Source organism: Cottoperca gobio, chromosome 5 (genome assembly GCF_900634415.1).
Source record: "Cottoperca gobio chromosome 5, fCotGob3.1, whole genome shotgun sequence".
NCBI classification, from domain to species: domain Eukaryota; kingdom Metazoa; phylum Chordata; class Actinopteri; order Perciformes; family Bovichtidae; genus Cottoperca; species Cottoperca gobio.
In genome coordinates this window covers 7028144-7050133 of record NC_041359.1, presented here as the reverse complement: position 1 = coordinate 7050133, position 21990 = coordinate 7028144, and the positions used below count along the sequence as shown (strand labels likewise).

The following is a 21990-nucleotide window of genomic DNA, read 5'->3' as shown; positions in this document are numbered from 1 at the left end:
TCAAATATACAAAACATCAGCCACAACCACTAAGACACCACTGAATAATGTGACAGGGACGAGGAATTCAGCAACAGTGAGGACTGTACATAGTGACTGGCAAGTTTGAAATTTTACCCTGTGAATTTCAGTATGTCACCCGCTTCATCATTTTGTACCTAGTCATGGTAACTTAGTAAAAGTGTGTTTGTGCCAGAACACTGTCTTTTTCATTTCCCTGATTTTTTCCACTCCGGCTCTACCTTAATCTCCATTTCTGTGTTTGTCACCCTCTCTCCGTCTCCGTGCTTGGCCTGGTCACAACTTCATTTCTCCCCCCCCCCCCCCCCCCCCCACCTCCACACACTCACCCCTCCCTCATGCCTCTCCCTCAGGGTGTAGCAGCTATTGTTGTGCCTAATAAGGTTTATGGAATTACAGATCTCTGAAATTGGATTTTCTCTCTCCACCAAAGCAGTGGGATTACGGGTTTAGGGTGCATCGGCGCACTACTGACCTGTTTCTCAACTGTTTTATTCTGACTGCACCCTCAAGGTGGGCAAATCAAGAGATTGATGTGGCAATAGCTCTGGAGAAAGACAGATAGACAGGCTGAGTCCTTGTATCTGTATCATGTACCTGGCAATTAAATTGATTCTGAGTCAGACAGCTTTTTGGCTCCTACGTCTGGATTTCTGTTTCTCTCACGTCGACCACTCTCACACACTGTGTTTGATCTAATACTAATCTAATGAATCTTTTGATCTTCCTCGCCTGACACCCAGACACATCCCAGATTTCTACACCCAAAGTAGCTCAATTCATTCTAATCCTTAAAATTCTGCCCGCAATTTCTCAGTGATGTACAGGGATTTGGACTGTCTACCTCAAGTTTATGTTTAATTAACTGTGGGATTCCTTCACTAACCTTGATGTCACCCCTAAAATCACACCTGATCACAAATCCAGACCAATTCCACCGTTATTGTTCAGATGTGACTGACCATTAAATTCGACTGGAGTTGAGAAGTTCTCACAAAAGTGAGAAATGAAGTGGGAAAGCACCAGAGAGAGTCAGCGTAGTGAATGCAACATTGAGATGTTGGCAGGAAAGTGGTATTCATTAGAAGTAGTCTATAGTGCCGGCTTAGTGAACTCTTAATTGGGGAAGGAGACAGGGCTGGGGATGAGGGATCAATAGGGGCAGAGCCGGGGTTCCAGCCCCCTGAAATCAATCAGCCTCCTGCCCGAGGGGGAGAATGCAGCCAATCAAAGAAAACACGGCCTCAGGCTCCGCTCATTTACCCTCTCAGTGAAACTTCATCACGATCGACATACAGACGGCTCATTCCATCTTATCTCAGTCAGAGGAGGATGGAGTCGCCTGATTGCTTTTATTTGACATAGGCATTTGATCTCATTGCTGGAATGCTTCAAAATGTCATTACAGTTTTGGTGAAACTGCCAAGAACAGGAGATCACTGCAACTAATAAAACATGATTCATTAACACAGGAGCGCTCTATGGAAAGGAATATTAAATGAAGCCCTGGCATATTTTTACTCCACTGCTAAAAATAGTCACTATCTCCTCTTCTTCTTCTTCTTCCTCTTCCTCTTCATCTTTGCCTGGGTAATAGCCATCTTTCTGCCCTGTCACTTTTTGATGTATCATCCTCTTATTCACATCAAGGACAAGGCCAGGTGTCGCATTTTCTCTCAGTTGCCACGCTTGTCACACTGCCTTGTCACCCACAGACTGTTCCATTTCACTCCCTTCTTCCTCCCCTCTCTGCTTATTTATATTAAATCTGTCACTCCTTTATTTTAGCAAGAGAAAAGGAAAGTAAATCACTTTTGCCATTTGCAGCCTGCGGTGTCTGCTGAATGCTGCAAGTTTATTTGGATGTCATTTTTGGCCAAATAGAATCCTGTCAAAATAAATGATGTCTCTCCTGGTTTGTATTGTTGTTGCACAGCTGAAATTCCTCCTCCATGCTGTGTTCTAGGCTTCAGATGTGTTAAGCTATCTATGAATATGCTTCACAGGGAGAAGCAAGCCTTGACAGAGGTCTTAGGCTTTTATATTTCTCCAGATGAACAGACGGGCACAGGTGTCCTCTTTGATGCCCATGAGTGGCTGGCAGAACTGGCTTGGGCAGAGAGCAGCTGGGATCAGAGACGTGCCTTGGCAGGGAGATCCATGTGGGCTTATAAGGCTGTCCATAGTATTCTTAGCCTTGCTGCACATACCAAACGGGTGCATTTGTGTGTCACCACATTGTTTGGTGCAAAGCATTTTACCAAAGACTGCATATAACATATTAGAGGCTACATCAGTAGAGAGAGATTAAGGCCAAGATTTCTCAGAGCGGTTATAGTTTGCCTGGGCTCAGATGTTAACACTGACACCTGTCCAATCCAAACATGGATCAGATCAGACAGCTCCACTCCTGTCAACATATACATGCATACACAGAACAAGGCATTGTAGCTTACAAGATCACAGCTAGAGACAGTTTGAGACATCAAGACTGTTGGAAAAGATGTGATGGAAAGAGCTCTGTAAAAACAGCTATTTTTCTGTGCCTCAGAAAAGCAGTATAAGGATTTACTTGTCTGCCTGACTGAGAGTGAGCAGTGCTTACATAGCTTTACAAACAGAAACTAATTATTATTACTATCGCTAAAACATTTCTGGAGGGTGAGAAGTAATTATGTTGAAAATGTAGCAATTTTTACACTATTTCTGGCACATGTCTAATTAAACCACCTCCTGAACAACCGCCTGCTCCCTTAGGCGACCCAGCATCAGTCAAATATGGATTTTACCTTGTGCGCAATATTATGTGGACTGACATGACATATGCGGATGTTTATCTCCACGTCCTACAGTTTGCTGGTGTGTCACCATCCTCTGGGGTATGTGTGATGGAGGAGTGTGGCTGGGAGTGGCATCTGGACTCAGGAATGGCTTATGGTGTCTGTTAGGGAAGACAAAGACAATACAGACAAGCTTCAGGCAGAGATGAACCAGAATGCGTACAAGATTCACAGATTTAAATGTCTTTTTAACTAGCCAGAATGGTAGATATGAGATAGTCTGGTTCTGTTTGAGTGGAAGTTGCGTATATTCCAAGTATTCATCCACTCTTGACTTGACTGTATACAGTGCAGTATGCCTATCTATCTATTTAACTACCTTTTGACATATCTAGGTATCACAGACAAAAAAAATCAGGTCCTGAATATTGTTACGCTGTTACCATGGATTCTACAGACCTCACAGGAAACAAACACAGTTACACTACAGTTAATGTCAATGCTTGTTTTTACTGTGGGGGATAGATGTGTCACCTCCAGAGGCATCATTTCATTTGATCCACCTGCCAGTGATTAGCATTTCATTCTGCATGTGTAAGAGAAAGGCTGTTGTTAGAATTGATGATCAGAAGAGAGCTGTGGGTGTTGCGGTTGTGTTATGTGGCCACAGCAGATGGCCCCTCAGTGGCCGTCGGTCCAAATGGTAATTATGAAGAAAAGAGAAAATGGAGTTAAATGGTATATGCAGAGAGTGGGGTAAGGTGAGGCTGAGGGTAAATACTCATGAGAATTAACGAGCAAGCTAAAAAGCTCAGAATTATTAAATCAATAGCTGAACAATCTCCCTTACCCCTTGTGCCTCTGGTCTCCACTAAATAGGCAGTTTGAAGCTTTTGTGATAACACTGTTTCAAAAAGGCAAATGATCTGGACACATGGCCACTTACCACTGTCCTGTTAGCTGTTTGCCAGTCATTTGCTGGTGTTGCTGGCTGCGAGCGGAGTCATCCTGTGTGAACAGTTGGATAGCAGCAGATGAAGCAGCTCTCAGCACATGTGGGCATATTATGTACACAGCTGTGCACAGCTGACTCATTATCACTTGCGAAAACATCAGTATGCATGACTGTAATCAGCTCTCCTCTTTGATTAACAAACGACTCTTAATATAGCCGTGATAGTTTAGTGTTTTGTTTGTGAAAAAAACAAAATACGGCTGGCTACGTAACTTTTTTCTTCACGGTGCATTTAAAGGGAGCTCAACTTTGATTTTTCTTCTTGTCTCTTTCAAACTTGCAAGAGCAGACAGGTGAATGATATGCCTTTGGTAAGCTATTCTGTTTGAGGAGGACTGAGCTCCACTTCAAAACCCCAGCATGAGGACAGCATTCACCTCTTCCTTTCCTCCTCTTCTTGCTGGCAGAGGGGGCCTTCGGCAGTGCAGGATAAAACCCAAAAGTCTTCCAAGAAAAACTCTTCAAAGGAACAGTTCATCTGCCGAGTGAAGACCTCATCAATTCCATTTTCTTCTCTTAAACCGCTGTCCCCGCCGCAGAGTTCTGGTTGTTTACGACCAACCTATTTTTTCTCCATTCCTTGCAGCTGGTTGCGTAAGATGCTTTTGATTTCTTGTGAGTGACGAAGGGATTTTTTCCCCAAACACTTAGTGAGATTAGCCTGTTGTTGGGGGCAATTTCTCCTCAGACTGATTCCTCACATCCTCTCTGTATGTGCTGCACATTGCAGGGCTCTGGGAGCATTTTCCTGACCCTCATTTTCCACATCAGCAAGACAGGAACTGCCAGCTTGCTTTCATGCCCCGGCCTGCCTTCTGCCCACTGATTAAAAGTCAAATATTAAAGTGCTCTGTTGTGAGCTTGGCTTAATTGATTCTTTCCGGCGGGTGCACACAGAATGGGCTGACAGCAGGCGATACCAGGCTTTGTCAACAACGGGCATGCTGCCTGACGCTCAGGACGGCACCCCAATAAAGCCCCCTATGAGTGTGCCAACCTGCGGCACCACACAGAGAGGCCACTCGGCACTCTGGCCAAGCTTTATAGTAACAACACAGATGCAGCTCATTCTTTTGGTGTGTGTCAGCTCCCATCGGCTCTCTATTTGTAAGGAGGTGGCTGGCTGTGAAGAGTGTGTGTGTGTGTGTGTGTGTGTGTGTGTGTGTGTGTGTGTGTGTGTGTGTGCATTTCCACACTTGGAAGAAAAAAATCTCAATGCCCACTTGCATAACAACTCAGAAAACTTAAGCTATCTGGGGCGACGGTGCTGAAAGGAGGTTTCATCTGAATTCCACAAGAGTTCTTCTTCTTCTTCTTCTCTTCCGATCCCCAGCTCCCCTGCCGTTCAGATAATTGCTTTAATAGATTTAGAAACAGCTGCTTTTAACAAGGAGCTTACCAAACACCAAGCATGTCATCACTGCCCATATTATTCTGCTTGAGCCCTATATATTTTGCTTGTAGTGTCTTACTCTCTCTTAACTACAATGTAGGAATAATTAATTGAATCTCTGCTGCAGTAAAAGCGTCTCCTCCATAGGCCGAGGCTGTGTATCTCTGTCCCTCTTGTCTGCTTACCCTATGAATTTACTGGCCATTTTATGTGTGTCTTGAATTGGCTGCACTCCCTATTTATTTTAATGCATTTCTACTTCACACGTAGGAGAGTGCAAAAGCGATCTTGCCGCTATACAACGCTCATTAAGTGCAGACCTTCATCGACGACGCTTCTCTCATGAATCTGATTGACCTTTTTGCTCAATGTGATCCACAGTAAAAGGTTATTAACCCCCCACAACCCCACCCCCCAATTGAAAAGCTGGCTATATCTTCTGTCCAACCTGATGCTTAATGTTCCATCTGAGCTGATAGGAAGGTCCAATAGGGAGGTTTGAAGGTACGTGGAGGTGGGGGTGGGGGTGGGGGTGAATGAGGTCAGAGAGCAGGCCGTTGGTGCAGTAATTACTATATTAGTAAAACGAGGCTGCGCTCTGACACAGCACTAATTACAACACATGGGTGATGAACTTGATCAAGGCGCTGCTAATTCATGTTTAATAAAAAACAGAGGAGAAAAGTGTGAAAGAAAGTGATGAAGAGGGCGACCAGGTTACCACCGGGTGTGTGTGGAGAACATTTTGAAGAGGACATAATCGCAACATGTACCATTTCCACCCGTGCAAATCCAGTGCATTTGGCGCTTGAATTTTTTCCCATCACATTTCAGTGTGACCGATCGGCAGCACACTCGTGGAACGGTCTCACGGCTGCTTCACTAGTAAAGGCCACTGAAAAGTAATCACAATGTCCTCTCTCCCGAGTACTGAACAGGGTTTCTGCCTCCATCCTGTTACTGCCCTGCTGTAGATCCCAGGGGAGGTCCAGAGGCTGAGGGGGGGGGTCTCCTGAGCTTAATGGAAGGCTAATAGGAGAGAGTAACATCTCAAGAGACCACTGCTGTGACCTTGACATGAGCCTGTGGAGGCAGGTAAACAGGTGGAGGAGGTGAAGTACCATTATAGAGGGTGACGGGCAGGTGTTTGAATATATTTTTGCTCTGCTCTGTTCTCTCTCTCTCCTTGACTCTATCTGTTTAATTGAACTTTACTTACTTCCTGTGTCCAGTTAGTGACCGTACAGAGAAGCTTTTCCTGTGTGTGGGTGGAGGATTCAGTTAGTTACGTGTGCATGTGCGTGGGTGTTGCCATGTGTCAGAATAAATGTTAGAATATTGTTTTGATTTTTCTTTAAAGTTTTACTTTCCTAACTTTAGTTTTTTGATAACTGTTGGTTGTTATTTCAGCCATTCTCTTTACCATCAGTGAAATGCTTAAAGCGTTTTTCTCTGTAAGTACTGATAAAGTATTCTTTACAGCAACTTGATCTTTTTATTACGACTAGCAGACTAAAACAGATTATTTTTTACTTCATAAATCAATTTCAAGTTTCAATTATGTTCTTGTAAAGTTAACATTCAGTAGTATTTTACACTCCATTACTTTGGCGACCGATTGAGTCCCTTAACAGTTACATTTTGTTTAAGATGTTGCAAACACCTGAACCTTTATGACGCTCCAAGGTGGAATATGTTTCTAACTAAAGCTTTTGCCCTTGACTATTTTAGTTACAACTAATTGTAACTACTAACTAAACAACATTCCTCCTGGCATCTTTAGCATTTGTACATTTGTACATGAGTGTGTGCTTGTTTTTGTGTGTGTGACTATGTTTTGTGGGCATAAGGGTGTCCCCTTCCTCAGTCAGTGATACAGATCAGAGGGGGGTCAGGCCTGCAGGAACAGCCAATGAGCATCATCCACAGTAAAGGGAGAGCCACTGCCGCCTGATCAATCTGAGCTCTCATTAAAAGGATGCCAAGCCATTTGCAACCCGATACTATATCAATACTGTAGCACCACAGAGAGACCTCCAGAGCTGTTAGGCAAGCCGCTGGCAGCTTAACTGTCATTACCAGGCAGGCAACATGCCAGAGTCCCCCTTCCTGGACCACTTAGGCTCCCCCCATGGTCCCAAACACAGGTCAGCGCAGACAGATGGACTGTGTGGGCATCTGTCCAGGGGACAAGGCAGAGAGAGATGGATACCGACCTGTAGAGGAGACGACAGCCTGTGTGTGTTGACTGCGTGCAGTTTCACATCGCTGTGGTTTCACCTGAGGCTTGCTTGTTGGCCGTGGGTATTTTTCTGTTTTGGTCATTTACAGATGATTACAAGGGCCATCACACATGTTTGTGTTCAAACTGAACAAAAAACAAAGAGTTCAGTTTCAAGCTCCCTCTCTGAACTTGTAGGTGTTGTTATAGATTTAAGAAATCTGTTTTGGGTTTTGACATGTATCCCAAGATTCATGCTGGGAAAACCACAAGCACTGAATAGCGCTCTGTCGTTATTTCTGAGTAGAGCAAATGGGGGGGGGGATTTAAGTGGCCATACATAGAAAGCTTCTGTAATTCAGATCATTATGCGGAGGTCTCCCCTCTGTGCTCCAGTCTTAACCCCCTGTGTGGTTCCGTTAGGGGAGGGAGGGATCAGTGTGTGCGTCTCTAAACCCCAGTAATCCGCCGACAAAAGGGCAAGAGAAAGCCAGCCAGCACGGAGTAGGGGGGTTAGGACAGAGAATGGGCGGAGTGAAAAAGTAAAGAAGTGGTCGCTGCCTCTCCAACCCCCAGGGGTATGCTTAACACCAGAGAAGATGGTCCCCACTGCGCCCGCAGACCCCCACCACCCCTGGGTAAAACATCCCTCTGCTGCGTAGGGCCTCTTTGAGGAGTCAAGAGCCATTGTTTATTAGTAGAGTAAAGCATCCAGAGTCTATCGAAGTGATCACTTCTTCAGCAGCTGAACTGTAGCTTCCAGCCAGTATATTGATTCATCTGGGCTGTAATTTATTGAGCAGGCTGGCAGCAGTTGTTTACTGAAAGTTGAAACCGATATTGTCTGTAATCATCATTAAGTCGGGGCCATTAGGAGCAGTCCCCATTGCAGGTGCTAATTTGATGATGGGAGAGAAATGGCATGTAATTAAAACACAACAAATGACATCTTAAAATCTATGAGTCCTCTGGAACATGATCTAATTTTACTAACACGTGTGCAGATTACAAACTAGAGGGATAATTGCATTATCCTGAGCAGATAAATATCACTGTGTGCATCCCAATAACGTTCCTCTCATCAAGCATTTCTTTTGTATTTCTTGCCGTTCTTAGCAGATTATATTTTGAGCGATGTTTTATTCCTCATTGGCGCTTCAGTTACGCAATGTCAAGCAGAAGTCATTTAGCTGCACTAAGGTCTCAGTGAGGTAGTAAGGTCGGTGGAACAATTGGCCCCGGCTGATTTGTCTGTAATCCATTTAGCTGAGAGGTGACACACTGTAGGGGGGCTTTGCCTCTGGTCAATAAGTGCCAATAAGAAACAGCTATCACTCAGCGGGCTGCCCTGTCCACCAGCTTGCTCACTTGTTTCAGCTGTCAACCTCTGTCTCAAAGGAGCTGGCAATTGTGCCGCTCTCTCGGACACACCACAAATGGTTTTCCCATACAAACCTCAATGGGACAGGACAGGCATAGACACTCGCAGACTGCAAAGCAGGCGCATTTTCCTCTGACATCAGAATAAACCCATCTGAAGTGAAAACAGCTACGTATTTACAAAACACCATTGACAGTTGCTCATTCTCTCAGTCTTAAACCCCTGGAGGTGGGGTTGTGGGGGGTTGAACCCAAGTCAGGGACAATCGGGGCTCTGTTTGTGTTTTCTCTCTAACACCTCCGTGTTCTCTTTGAGCTCTGTTGGAGCGTTCCACAAGGGTGCAGAGGAGGAGGGGTAAATGCCGTGACCCTGCCGAGGACCCTGACTGAAGCCCCCCGAAAAACCCCGCAGACCACCACGCTAGCCCTACATGCCACTCTGTTGCTGCTGGAAACAGAGAGCAAGAGCAAAGTGGACTTGTGGATGAAAGGGAAAACTAGCGTCTTGAGAGATGGAGACTGAATTCAATAACCAAAACATCCTCACTGCATCAGCTTTTGATGTTATTATTTGTGGTGTGGCTGCATTCAAAGCTCATTATGAAGAATATCTTCACTGTGTTAGTTTGTTAAACCTGGAGGAGACAAAAAGACAGGCAGTAGCTGTGTGATGTCCCTCTAGTGCTGCCGGGGCCAAACAATTTCAGAACAATACAACAATACGATGCTGTTCATTTCCTCCAGATTCAGAGATAATAATAAGATGTCCCCTTGTTGGAGAGAGAAGTTTGAAGTCTGATACGCAGAGTGTGGGTGTGTCTGTGTGTCTGTGTGTCTGTCTGTTGCTCTGCCTGCATGCTAGTGTATGGGGTACATTTATATCAACAGAACAGACCCAGGGAGTCTGTCAGAGCTCTTTGTTCTCAAGCGAGAACACATCATGACTGGGCCTCTCTCTCTCTCTCTCTCTCTCTCTCTCTGTCTGTCTGTCTGTCTGTCTGTCTGTCTCTCTCTCTCTCTCTCTCTCTCTCTCTCTCTCTCTCTCTCTCTCTCTGTCTCTGTCTGTCTGTCTGTCTGTCTCTCTGTCTGTCTGTCTGTCTGTCTGTCTCTCTCTCTCGCTCTCTCTCTGTCTTGTCTGTCTCCTCCTCTCTCTCTCTTCTCTCTCTCTCTATCTATCTATCTATATCAGCTCTCTCTCTATCTCTAAGTCTACTCTCTCCTCTCTGTATCTTGTTGTCTCTATCTATATAGTATATGTCGTTATGTTATATAGTCTAGTGTAGTTAGGTGTATGTACTATATATATCTAGATATACTCTCTCCTTCTCTCATCTGTCTCTATCTTCTCTCATACGATCTCTTCGTGCTCTGTCTGTCCTATCTATCTCTCTTCTATCTTCTCTATTATCTCTGTCGGGTCTCTGTCTGGTCTCCTCTCTATGTCTCTGTCTGTCTTCTCTATCTCTCTCTCTCTGATCCTATCGAGAGAGATATGATATATACATGGTCTGGTAGAGGTATGTCCTATCTCGAGGTAGGGCTGGTATGGTCTATCTCTCTCTACTAGGAGAAGAGAGAGAGAGAGGGAGACGAGATGAGGGTCTCGGTCTGTCTCTCTCTCTCCTCTCATCGCTCTCTCTCTTCTCTTCCTCGGTTCTCGTCTAGGTTGTCTCTCTTTTCTCTGTCTGTCTCTCTCTCTCTCTCTCTCTCTCTCTGTCTATGTCTGTCTCTATTGTATGTTCTCTCTCTCTCTCTCTTCTCTATCTGTGTCTATCTCTCTCTCTCTCTGTCTCTGTTGTCTCCTCTCTCTCTCTCCTCTCTCTCTCTTCTCTCTCCTCTGTATCGTCTGTCTATCCTCTCTCTCTCTCTCTCTCTGTCTGTCTGTCTCTCTCTCTCGTCTCTCTCTCTCTCTCTGTCTCTCTCTCTCTCTCTCTCTCTGTTCTCTGTCTGTCTCTCTCTCTCTTTCTCCTTCATCCTCTTATTTTTTCCTCCAAACCATTCAACCGGCATCCCATCACTTGCACCATTTAAAAAGATAATGGGCCCTGTGGATTATAGAGTTGCAGAGATAGAGATGATTTTTCTTCCCTGTCTCTGGGTATGGACCAAACTGTGTGAGGAAGTCTTTCAAAGTATTGCGTGACCAGAAGATGACTTCTGAGGACAGTTTCCAACTGTGTGTCTTTGCATTTATAATTAATCCGTTTGTTTGTTTATTATCTACTTCCATGCAACTTTCACTTACATACTTATTACTCACAGTTGCTGCTCCACTTCAGCCCAAAGGTATTGAATGGGGTTCAGATTAGGGCTCTGTGCTGGAAAGTCACGTACTTCACTTGCTTGGCACTTAAGCTGCATTTCCACTGCATGGCACGGCAACCACGCAACACGGGACAGCTTGCACAAACCTGCCATTTTTAAATAGCCAAGCTACCATCAATAGTGACCAAATATTTTTATTCACTTGACCATGATTTAAAAATAATGGCAACCCATAAATGCAAAAACACTGTGATCAATTGATGAGGTACAGAAGTTCCTCTGTTTTGTTGCCGAAGAAAGGATAACGTGAGAGAACGCACTTTCTTTGTTTGTCTGTGTCGCGTTGAAGAATATGTCACGGCAGTATTATGTGGCGTCGCTATGACGATCAGCTAAGAATCTAGCCTACACTGAGGGGGGTACTACTATTTCGAGAAAAGTACCTGGTACCTAAAGCTAGTTAAAAAACCCATACCAGGAGTGTCCGTGTACGTTTGGCTATATTGTGTATATAAACTAAATGGATGGTGGTACCCAGTAACATTCATTCTGTCATTCCTGGAAAAAAAAAATATGTGTGTGTGTGTGTGTGTGTGTGTGTGTGTGTGTGTGTGTGTGTGTGTGTGTGTGTGTGTGTGTGTGTGTGTGTGTGTGTGTGTGTGTGTGTGTGTGTGAGCTTTACAGCCAGAACACATCACAGCTTCACCCTTTTTCTCAGGGCAACAGACTCGCTGCAGGATTAATGACGTGTTAAGTGCTAAAATTACACTCATTCATATTTCACTGTCTGGGCAGCACATTCCACGTGGATTTAAAGGTTAGGGAAGAATATTATGTTTAAACAAGAAAGGAAACACAATTGTAGAGGCAAACTGTTTCACAGTAACTGCAGAAAGAAATATGTCACACTTGAGACAACTCATCGCAGCACAAATCTCATTTTCTCACTTTTAAGGTCCAACCTCTGCTCTTTGTGTCTGGGTATTCAAACAGAAAATTGCTGTGCATGTTGTGACTGTCATCTTAAATGTCTGCAGAGTACCGAGCTTATCGGAACCTGAGGGAAATCTAAATTAAATCTTTCTGGTGAATGGGATCAGTCACCGCATTATCGCTTGTCATTCTCAACTTGAATTGAAGTTAAGTAAAGTAGTATTGAAGTAAAGGCACGTTTGTCAAAAGAATGAGCAGGCACTATTTTAAACCAAAGAGCAGTTGGAGAGTTATTGAATATGATTTCAGGGCCTGGAGATTTTTGAAGGGATCGTGCTGACCTGTTAAAGGAGCCATTGTTTTAGATGTCATCAAACCAACAATAGTAATTACTAAGCCCTTTGTTTAGAGGTCATTAGTAGAACCGATCATTTGGGATGCAGCTGTACTTAAAGCACCTGACATTAGACATTAGAACACAATGACAGCATTGGTTCTTGAAATAGCTCAAAACTACCCATGTGTACATTCGGTACCAAAGCAGGAATTTTCTTACCGTACAGATAAAAGTAAAAGTATATTGAGATAGTTGATAGGCACAGAAAGCCTTTAAAAACAAGAACACAGGGTTTTTGGTCAATAGGGTCAAATGAGCAGACAATGCTTTATGGGTCACTTTGAATATACTGTTGAAGAACATATTTTGTCATTTAGGCAAGAGATTAACCTGCCTGATTAAAAATAATGATTTTGCAGCTGTGTTTTTCCAGTCTGGTGGTGGAGCAAAGCTTTGCAATCAGTGAATGATAGATGAAGGATGGCAACAAACCACGACTTCTTATTATCATTAAAAAAGCATTCCTTACTGTATTGAGAATTGCCAACCCCTCCTTCCACTCAAACACACACACACACACACACACACACACACACACACACACACACACACACACACACACACACACACGCACACACACTGCTCTGAGAGAAAGTTACTCTCACATAGATGCATGCCGTTGCAAAATTTGCATCTGAATGCCAACTTTTGTTGGTAAATTTAAGGGTCCTTGGAGATTTTGCACATTCTGTTCAGAGCTAGGCAGGCCAATGGGAACAAAGTCACACATTAGAAAAGCCCTGCCAGCCTCAATTATGACCAAAGGGATTGGCTTTATAGTGTTGCGGCGGGCCACATTCAGAGCTGGATGTGTCTATTTAAACTTTCCTGGCCACTTTCTTTAAGTTTTCCAGCAGTTAATGGCAAATTCCTGCATTGAGAACGAAGCCGTAGAGATTTGGAGGTTCTTTGCTACCGTATTGTTTTATTCTGTTCTATTTTATAGGGAAGCCTGGTCTGTGAATCTAGTTTTCATGTTTGTGAAAAAAAATCCATCTGCAATGGAAGTGCTCAGGCTTTGTTCTCTCCGAACTATATGCCTCGAGGTTCTTTCCCTTTCTCACACTCTCCGTCTTTTTCTCTCCATCTCTCTCAGAACATTCGAGATAGAGAATCCAGGAGTCTGGCTTCAAGCTTGTGGGCTTTCTCCTCCATATTTCATCTGCGACATGAGACACAGCTGATTAAATTGCAAGTGTACAGCATGACTCGTCCTCTTTCAATATGTAATAAATGTCAGTTTTTTCCCCTTGGTTTTCTCATATTCTATCTGTGTTTCTTGCCTTCTCAGGGGGCTGCAGTTTCAGAATCAGACTTTATGCCTGTTTTAAAGCCCAAGGTGTTTTATTTCTAGGGGAAAAGTGCATTAACGCCTCTGCAAAGTCTTTGGGAGATTTGTCAAGAACTCTCTCAGCTTCCTCACCACCTCACTTGAACTATAATACTTGATGTACAGATGCGTGTCGTTGGCCAGTGTAACATATCTGTCTGTCGATCTGGTGTGTGTTTTCATCTCTCCACTCTTGCCAACGTCTTACCATCATGCCCATGCTGTGACATGGCCAGCTCTGTTGTCACAGCATTTATAATTCAGTCTTATCAATAAAAGATGGACGGCATTAAGTTTTTATCTGGTGATGCAGTGCTGCTGTCTCTTAGAGCCTCTTTACAAGCGAATGACTGAAGAGCAAAACTTTCCTTCTCTGTTCTGACTTCCAGGCATCACTTGGCATTTGTATAACCTTAGATGATCCTTGTTCCCACAACATGCTTTTAGAAGCGTATTCTTTGTGATCTCATATTCTGCTAGCTTACTCCCCAGCCCTTCCTCTCCAAGCCCTCAGCCTTTAATGAGTTTTGCTGAGACTTATATTTACTCATGTTGTCTTGTGCTTCTGTCTAAATGGCAAAAATTCCTCTTTCATTCCGTGTTGTCAGGCTGAATCAGCACTGTCGTTTTGCAGCTCACTTAGTAGAAAGAGCTGATGTGGGCAGAGATCTGTCAGGAAATCAAGCTCTAAATCATCCCAGTTTACAGAGACATGGCTTGCCTCACATTATGTTTGCGTACTTACAAACCGTCACAATGGTCATGTTGTTAGAGACTGAGAACGGCTTGGCTAGGTACTGCTGCTGTTGTCCATCTATGTTTTTCCCACACATCTTCAAGGTATAATGGTGTCTGTCTGTTTGGACGTTATGGTTTCCTCTTTTTTCTCTGCGGTTTCATGTAGCATCTGCCACCCGGAGAGATAAACAATATGGGTAGATAAAAGAGAGAGGGGGAGTGCAAACTGAAAAGAAAGGACTGTATGTGTCAGTTAGAGCTGATAAAAGGCTGAAAATCCAATTAGTCCTTAGTATCAGGGGGAAGGAGGAGGCCTCATGGGAGTAATGTAAGGATATATCCACCACCGTAGCATGTCAATAACACAACATTTACATACTTGGCTATTGATGGATCAGCGTTTAAAATCGAGCTGGATGTTTTTTTGTAAATCAGGACTATATTTGGAACTCTTTCCTGACGGGTTATGCCTACATCAGCTTTATGAAGAAATAAACAACTATCAAAGGAAAATACTGTACCTCCCACACCACAAACTGCTTTATAAGAGGAGCCAATGATCTTCATTTGAGCACACTGAATGTATTCTTTATCCACATCCTGGAATCCATTTTGGTGACGGGGTATTCACTGCTAGTTGAAGACAGAGCTGGTTAAATGTGTGTTATTCTTTCACCAGGTTTTGTTTTCCTGGATTTCCTCATTGCTGGTGTCTTGTTTTCATCCCATGCCAGAAATGAAAGAGGGATGCAGGCAGGGAGAGAGCACGAGGAAGAAGCAAAGGCAGTTTCAAACAACACAGCACCCTGGGTCAGAGCTTATGTGTTCCTCTGGGGAAGAACCACATGCCCTGGGAGTAGAAAGCCAGAGCAAACACAGCTGCCGTTGGAAAAGACGTGCGTGTGTGTGTGTGTGTGTGTGTGTGTGTGTGTGTGTGTGTGTGTTGCTCACTTGCACGTAGTGTGTAATCCTGTGTGTAGGTGTGCACGTTTTGTGAAAACGTTTTTGTGAAGACCACAGAGTAGGATGGAGGATATGTGTGGGTGTTTGGGGAGACCTTAATGAGCACAATCTGGACAACAGCGTAGCCCTGAGAGGAACAGGGAGCTTTGTGTTTGTGAGGAGCGAAGTTTCTCACCCGCTTCGAATGTGATCAGCCCATTAAATGGCCATTATCGGTTGCCATCGGGAGCATAGATTTGAGGTGTTATGGCCCTAATCTACCTCCTATTTGGTTTAGTAATCATCACCTATTGGTAAACTGGATCACCTCATAGAAATTGTAAGACGCCAGCCTAATCCTAAAGCCTAAACATTAACCACGTGTTTAAAACTGCCATCGTCACGTGCACATGTAGGTGCAGTTTGCCCATATTGCTCCGTCTGAAGCATTATAATGTCAGGGATAGCAACTGATAACAACCATTTAATTGGCTAATATAATTGGAAACAGTTTCTCTTCTGTAATTCTATCTTCTCTTAAATGTTTAATATAGTTTCGATTTTGCCTTTTTGAGGGCTTCATGCTGTCTTTGATAAGTGCGTCAGTTGTGTACCTGTGCATCCATGCGCGGTTGTCTGTGTTTGTATTTGTTCATTTGTTCATTTGTTCCTGCTTATCCCCACGTCGAACTGTAGTCGGGTTGCCGTTAAGGTGTTGCAGTCCCTGCAGAGAGAGGTTGTCATGTTGTTTTCATTGTCTTCATCTTCCGGCTATATAATCCTTGTGGACTCACAAACTCATACGCACAAATGCCCAAAGCCCCACCTTATCTCACTGACAGTGGAGCATCTCAGTGGGCACACTAATGCTGCTGCTTGTAAACTGAGTTTATGATTATTGTCACTGAGGTGTATTGCTGCTCTGATTATCTGTCATAATAAAATAGGAACAAAGGTTCAGCTCTTCTCTTTTGCCCTCTGATATTCATTGGATAATAAATGTATGATGAAGAACAGCTCAATCAAAGATATATGGAATAAAATGATTTCATTTTATTTAACAGTCACACTCTTTCAATTAAAGAAATGTTCAGACCTCTCAGCTTTACCTGCTGAGATTGAATATGTAGTGAACCTGGTTAATATATACAGTATAAATCTCTTGTTTTTGTTGCTTTGTTTGCTATAAATCCTAGAGTCATTTGTTCCTGGCGTTTCTTAGTAATTGCAGATAACGCTTTAGTCCAGATAGTGAGGTACTAATGCTACAGGTTTATAAGAAGATGATAACTAACAGTTGCCATGGTAAACTCGGAGGGGCTATACTGTTAATGAGGAAGAGCTATTGGGGAACTAATAGGATTGTAGTATAATTTGTGAACTGCATGTAGAGATTAATTATGAAAAAGCTCCATTTAACACATCTTTGTCTCTAATTGTTATGTTGAACTTACACAAGGAGAGCAGAATTTGCAATTCTCTGCACATCTAGAGGCAGTTTTCTTTTATTGACCTTGGTGATATTGCCACTTTAATATTAACTGCTTTCTTTTTCATAGATACTTTAATACTTTTTCCAAACTGTGTGTTGACTTGGTATAATTTGAAGTTTTCTAATAAGAACACATTGTCACTCTGCTCATTTACCCATGTCTTGATTTTCCTCCTCTCATCCCCTCCTCTTCTGTCTCTGTCCTTCACCTCTGCCCCTCTACGCCTCCTCCCACCCCTCATATCCACCCTAACCCTCTCAGGGGGAGGTGAGTCCTGTGCTGGCCCAGGGCCCAGGCCCATTAGCTCTGGCCTGGCAGCCATGTGCTCATCACCAGAGATCATTACACCCAGCCAATGACACCACTCTAATGCATCATTAATGATTGATTAACGAGCTGAGCTCAGCCCAAACGGGTGCATTTGTATGGAAGAGCACCCTGTAATGGCTGTGCAAGGCTTGCATCTGCTATTTCTCACTGTGTTGTGTGCGTATCTATGTGTGTGCGTTATATTCTTACCAGTCTCCCTCTGTGTCCGATCTTTAAGATTGAGTGACGGTGCTGCAGACTCCTGTGTGTGAAACGAAGGATTGAGGAGGTGACTGTAGGGTAGCGTGATGGCAGGGCGGGGGCTCTCCGCCCCTCTCCCTCTTCTTCTCCTCCTTCTTGTCATGGTGGGAATCCTTCCTGTGGCCCAGGGCTCTGGCTACCTGTCTGGATATCGCCTCAGGTCGCGCCTGCAGAGGGACCGCCACTTCCGCAACATCCGACCCAACATCATCCTCATCCTCACTGATGATCAGGACATAGAACTGGGTGAGACATTTTCCTCCATTATTCCCTTCTAGTGTGTGTGTGTTTACTGTGTGTTTGTGCATCTGCCTCTCTCTGTTCGTTTTATGTTCTTGTCCCATGGCTATGGGTATTCTCTCCATGTGTATCCAACAGCATCAGCAAGGGAAAGTCAGCCTAATGCTGCCTCTTGGCACCATAACAACTGGCCCGCTCAAAGTCATGTGCTCCTATTGCCAACTCCTCCAATGCTGGCATGAAATGAGGGCGGCCTATGGCTTCCATTGTCTGGGTGCCAAACCCTGGCCATCTCCCTTCCCGCTTAAGTCCTTTAGTGGCGTATTGGACTGGAGTGGCTGCATAATGGCCTCTGTGACATCTTTTGTCCTCCTGTGATCGCTAGTGAGAAGACTCACATTGAAAAGCAGGAATTTATGGTCAAGCATCTGTTTTCCCAAACAATCCCCATCAGCCTGAAAAGCTTTTAGTACACAGGAATCGAAATGGGTTACACTTTACCAAAAAGATTTATTCCCTCATTTACCTTCTCCCCTTCCTTTTCTCTTACCATGTCCATAATGTTTTTTTACCCCTCATGCCCTTTATTTATATTTTTCACTCTCTGTTTTCTTCAATCTCTCACTCTTTTTTTTCCTTCTCCAATCGTTTTATATTCCCCTGCACCCCTTTCATTTCACTCCTTGGCTTTTGAATGTCCTCTCACCCGCCTTACCCCCCCCCCCCCCCCCTCCTTCTCACTCTCACTTGCACTGTTGTCTCCCAGGCTCAATGCAGGCCATGAACAAAACTCGGCACATCATGGAAAAGGGCGGCACACATTTCTCCAACGCTTTCTCCACCACGCCCATGTGCTGCCCGTCCCGCTCCTCCATCCTGACGGGGAAGTACGTGCACAACCACCACACCTACACCAACAACGAAAACTGCTCCTCGCCCTCGTGGCAGGCTCACCACGAGCCCCACACCTTCGCCGTACATCTCAATAACTCTGGCTACAGGACAGGTAAGCACCACAATTCGGACACATGGATGTGTACGCAGATTTAAACAGGTACTTCACAGATGTATTGAGCTCGATGACATACTACTACAAAAATAACATACTACTTGCCTCTTCCTCACTCAGCCTTCTTTGGAAAGTATCTGAATGAGTACAACGGCTCCTATGTGCCCCCTGGCTGGAAGGAATGGGTAGCACTAGTGAAGAACTCACGCTTCTACAACTACACCCTCTGCAGAAACGGAGTACGAGAGAAACACAGTGGTGACTACTCTAAGGTAATTTATATATGAGTGTAGTAAGTATTTTTAGATTGCTTTGACAGATCTCTACATTTTAAGCAGTTAACAATAAGTAAACGTAAGTTACCCATAATTAATAAATAGTTAAAAAGCATCACCAACATTTATAAATGACAATTTTTCTCTTTGCAATGAGCGTTGCAATTACTTTTCCATGTCTTATCCTCTTCACCCGATTCACAAAAATCACAGTTCAAAATCAGCTGATTAAATCCATTGTGGGTCATTATTTGGTGCAGAATTGTCATTCTGTAGATATAGTAGTTATTCAGTAGTGCTTTGGAATCTTTTTGACACACACCGGGTCATTAATGAGCACTCAAGGCTTTGACATCTTCCCTTTCACTCCCTCTGTCACTCACCGAGTACCTGATGGACAATGTCTGCTTGCTCCACAGGACTACCTGACAGACATCATTACTAACGACAGCATCAACTACTTCCGTATGTCTAAGAGGATGTACCCCCACCGCCCTGTCATGATGGTGCTGAGCCACGTTGCTCCGCATGGTCCAGAAGACTCCGCCCCGCAGTACAGCACTGCCTTCCCCAACGCATCACAGCACATGTAAGAAAATGCTTCAAAACGCCAACATACGCCTCCGATTGTTGTAGGTTTTGGGATACTCGTGTACTTTGCACTGGACTGGTTTTGCCCATTTAATAAGCACATATTTGGCTTACGTTGGACAAAGCAGACAAACACAATGTTGTCTGTTACATTTTCACACCCACAGCTATTTGCTTGCACATGAGTCATCCACACATTAATTTTTCTCATTTTTCATTTGACCCAGAATGACACAAATTCCATAATCTCAGCTCGATCTTATCTTCCTCTGCCTGCAGTGTGCTCTTGGCAGCTGAGCCCTCTCCACGCACTGCCAGTGTTTTGCTCCAGTTTATTTGGCTCATGTATTGTTCACATTAGTGTTACCACTGTAATGAGGCCTGCTAATTTGTACCATTTTGTCAGTGGTGATCAAAGAGAGGCATGAATGATGTATGTTTAATGCATAGGTAATAATTTAGGCGCGATCACACAACATTTCAGCCTTTGTCTTCCTGACCCTCCATGCTTCTGATTGGCTGTCGAGTGCTGCTGGCTAATGGCAGGCCTGATATTGGCCTCCAGAGACAGATCCAAGGCCAGTAATGAGACTGCTGTTTCTGCCTCCTCCCTGCAACCCCTTCACACCCTTCTCCTGCTTCATGTAATCCCTCCAGCATCATTAACCTGTGCCACGCAGACCTTACACACAGAATATTGTGAAAATTCAGCCCCAGTGCCTTTGTACAAACTTTTAATTGCTCTTTCTCCATAAATTTGCTCTCCCTCGGGTGATGTGAGCGCTTCCGTGGCTATTTTTCACATTCCATCTCCCTCCGCCCTTATCAAACAAATGAAGAGAGAGAGGCAGTAAAGGTCCTGCACTCCTCTGGTGATAAACCTTCTCCTCACCTTGGCTCCTTGCAGACACATCTTTACACTACATTGGAGTTGCCACTGTGGGCCAGGCTGCAAGACATTAGCATTTCTTAAAAGTCAAATCGATCCGCATTAAACGTTAAATATATTTTCTAGCTATTTAGCAGTGTTTATTCTCAAATAATTAAAGTTCCATATGGCTCGGAGTTAATTATTGATCAAACTGCGCTCAGTGTGTGCAGGCCTATCGATTGCATTGCTTTGCATTTTATGTGGTTTATGTAACATCCAGTTTAGCATTGCCGTTTATTTGCTACTTTAGAAAGAAAATGATAGGAGACATCAGCAGACACAGGCAAAGAGTAATGCTGTGAATGCACAATTCAACTGTGCACACACTGGTACATTTTCTATTATCTAATTTATAGCTATAGAGTATGAAAATCCCATGCGTAGAGATGGAAAAAACTACTGAATGCAAATATATGGAGAGCTACAGTGACTGGAATGAGGCCTGTGCTTTGTTACGATATAAAAGAAGCAACACAAATTAAACGTAAATTACAGTGCATTGAGTTTTAAGTTTAAGCTTTAAGTTTAAAGTTTTTCTACCTCTTTCAGAACTCCGAGCTACAACTATGCCCCTAACCTCGACAAACACTGGATCCTCCGCTACACAGGAGCTATGAAGCCCGTCCACATGCAGTTCACCAACATGCTGCAGCGCCGGAGGATGCAGACCCTGCTCTCTGTGGATGACAGCGTGGAGAAGGTAGGTAGCAGATAGACATATGCTTAAACACAGATACACACACAGACACACATTTCATTTAAAAGTCTCGAGTCCTGAGAGATCTGTGCTTGTTCTGACAGCATAATGTATTCACTGACACACTTGGTAAATTGTTCAATCCTTTTTCATTGAAACTGGCACAGGAGACTTGAGCTATTTAACATGGACATACATTGCATGAAAGTTTAATGAATTCTATCCTCCCTAGCTGTACAACATGTTGGCGGAGACGGGGGAACTGGACAACACTTACCTCATTTACACTTCAGACCACGGCTACCACATTGGGCAGTTTGGTCTGGTCAAGGGCAAATCAATGCCTTATGAGTTTGATATCCGTGTTCCCTTCTACATACGAGGACCAAATGTGGAGCAAGGTGCCATGTGAGTAAAATAGATGCTGTTCAATAAATATTCTGATGTCTAGATGCTGTGTTCCAATATTATACACGTGAGATTACTGTTATCATTTTCTCTACCAAATTCCAATGAAAAATATCACCCCATTCTTGCTCCCTGCAGTAATCCTCACATAGTGTTAAACGTCGACCTGGCACCGACTATGCTGGACATGGCCGGTGTTGATATCCCTGCAGAAATGGATGGCAAGTCTATCCTCAAGCTGCTGGACACAGAGAGGCCAGTCAATAGGTGAACACACACAACAATTATTTTGCTCAGTGTCCTGAGCAGACAACTCAAGAATGGCATTTATAATGCTGCATATTAGATGACTATGAGCCAA

At 43.9% G+C, this 21990-nt stretch overlaps 1 protein-coding gene across 3 annotated transcripts in view; it reads left to right on the top strand.

Moving 5' to 3' along the window:
- sulf2a (sulfatase 2a) overlaps positions 1 to 21990 on the top strand; it is a 43351-nt gene that overhangs the window by 14647 nt on the left and 6714 nt on the right. For all 3 annotated transcript variants that reach the window (XM_029432509.1, XM_029432506.1, XM_029432507.1), the window contains 7 exons: positions 17456 to 17724; positions 18485 to 18724; positions 18848 to 18999; positions 19422 to 19591; positions 21074 to 21224; positions 21454 to 21629; positions 21768 to 21896. In XM_029432509.1, the coding sequence (XP_029288369.1) occupies positions 17526 to 17724; positions 18485 to 18724; positions 18848 to 18999; positions 19422 to 19591; positions 21074 to 21224; positions 21454 to 21629; positions 21768 to 21896 (1217 nt within the window). In that variant the 5' untranslated portion in view covers positions 17456 to 17525. The remainder of the gene's footprint in view (positions 1 to 17455; positions 17725 to 18484; positions 18725 to 18847; positions 19000 to 19421; positions 19592 to 21073; positions 21225 to 21453; positions 21630 to 21767; positions 21897 to 21990) is intronic.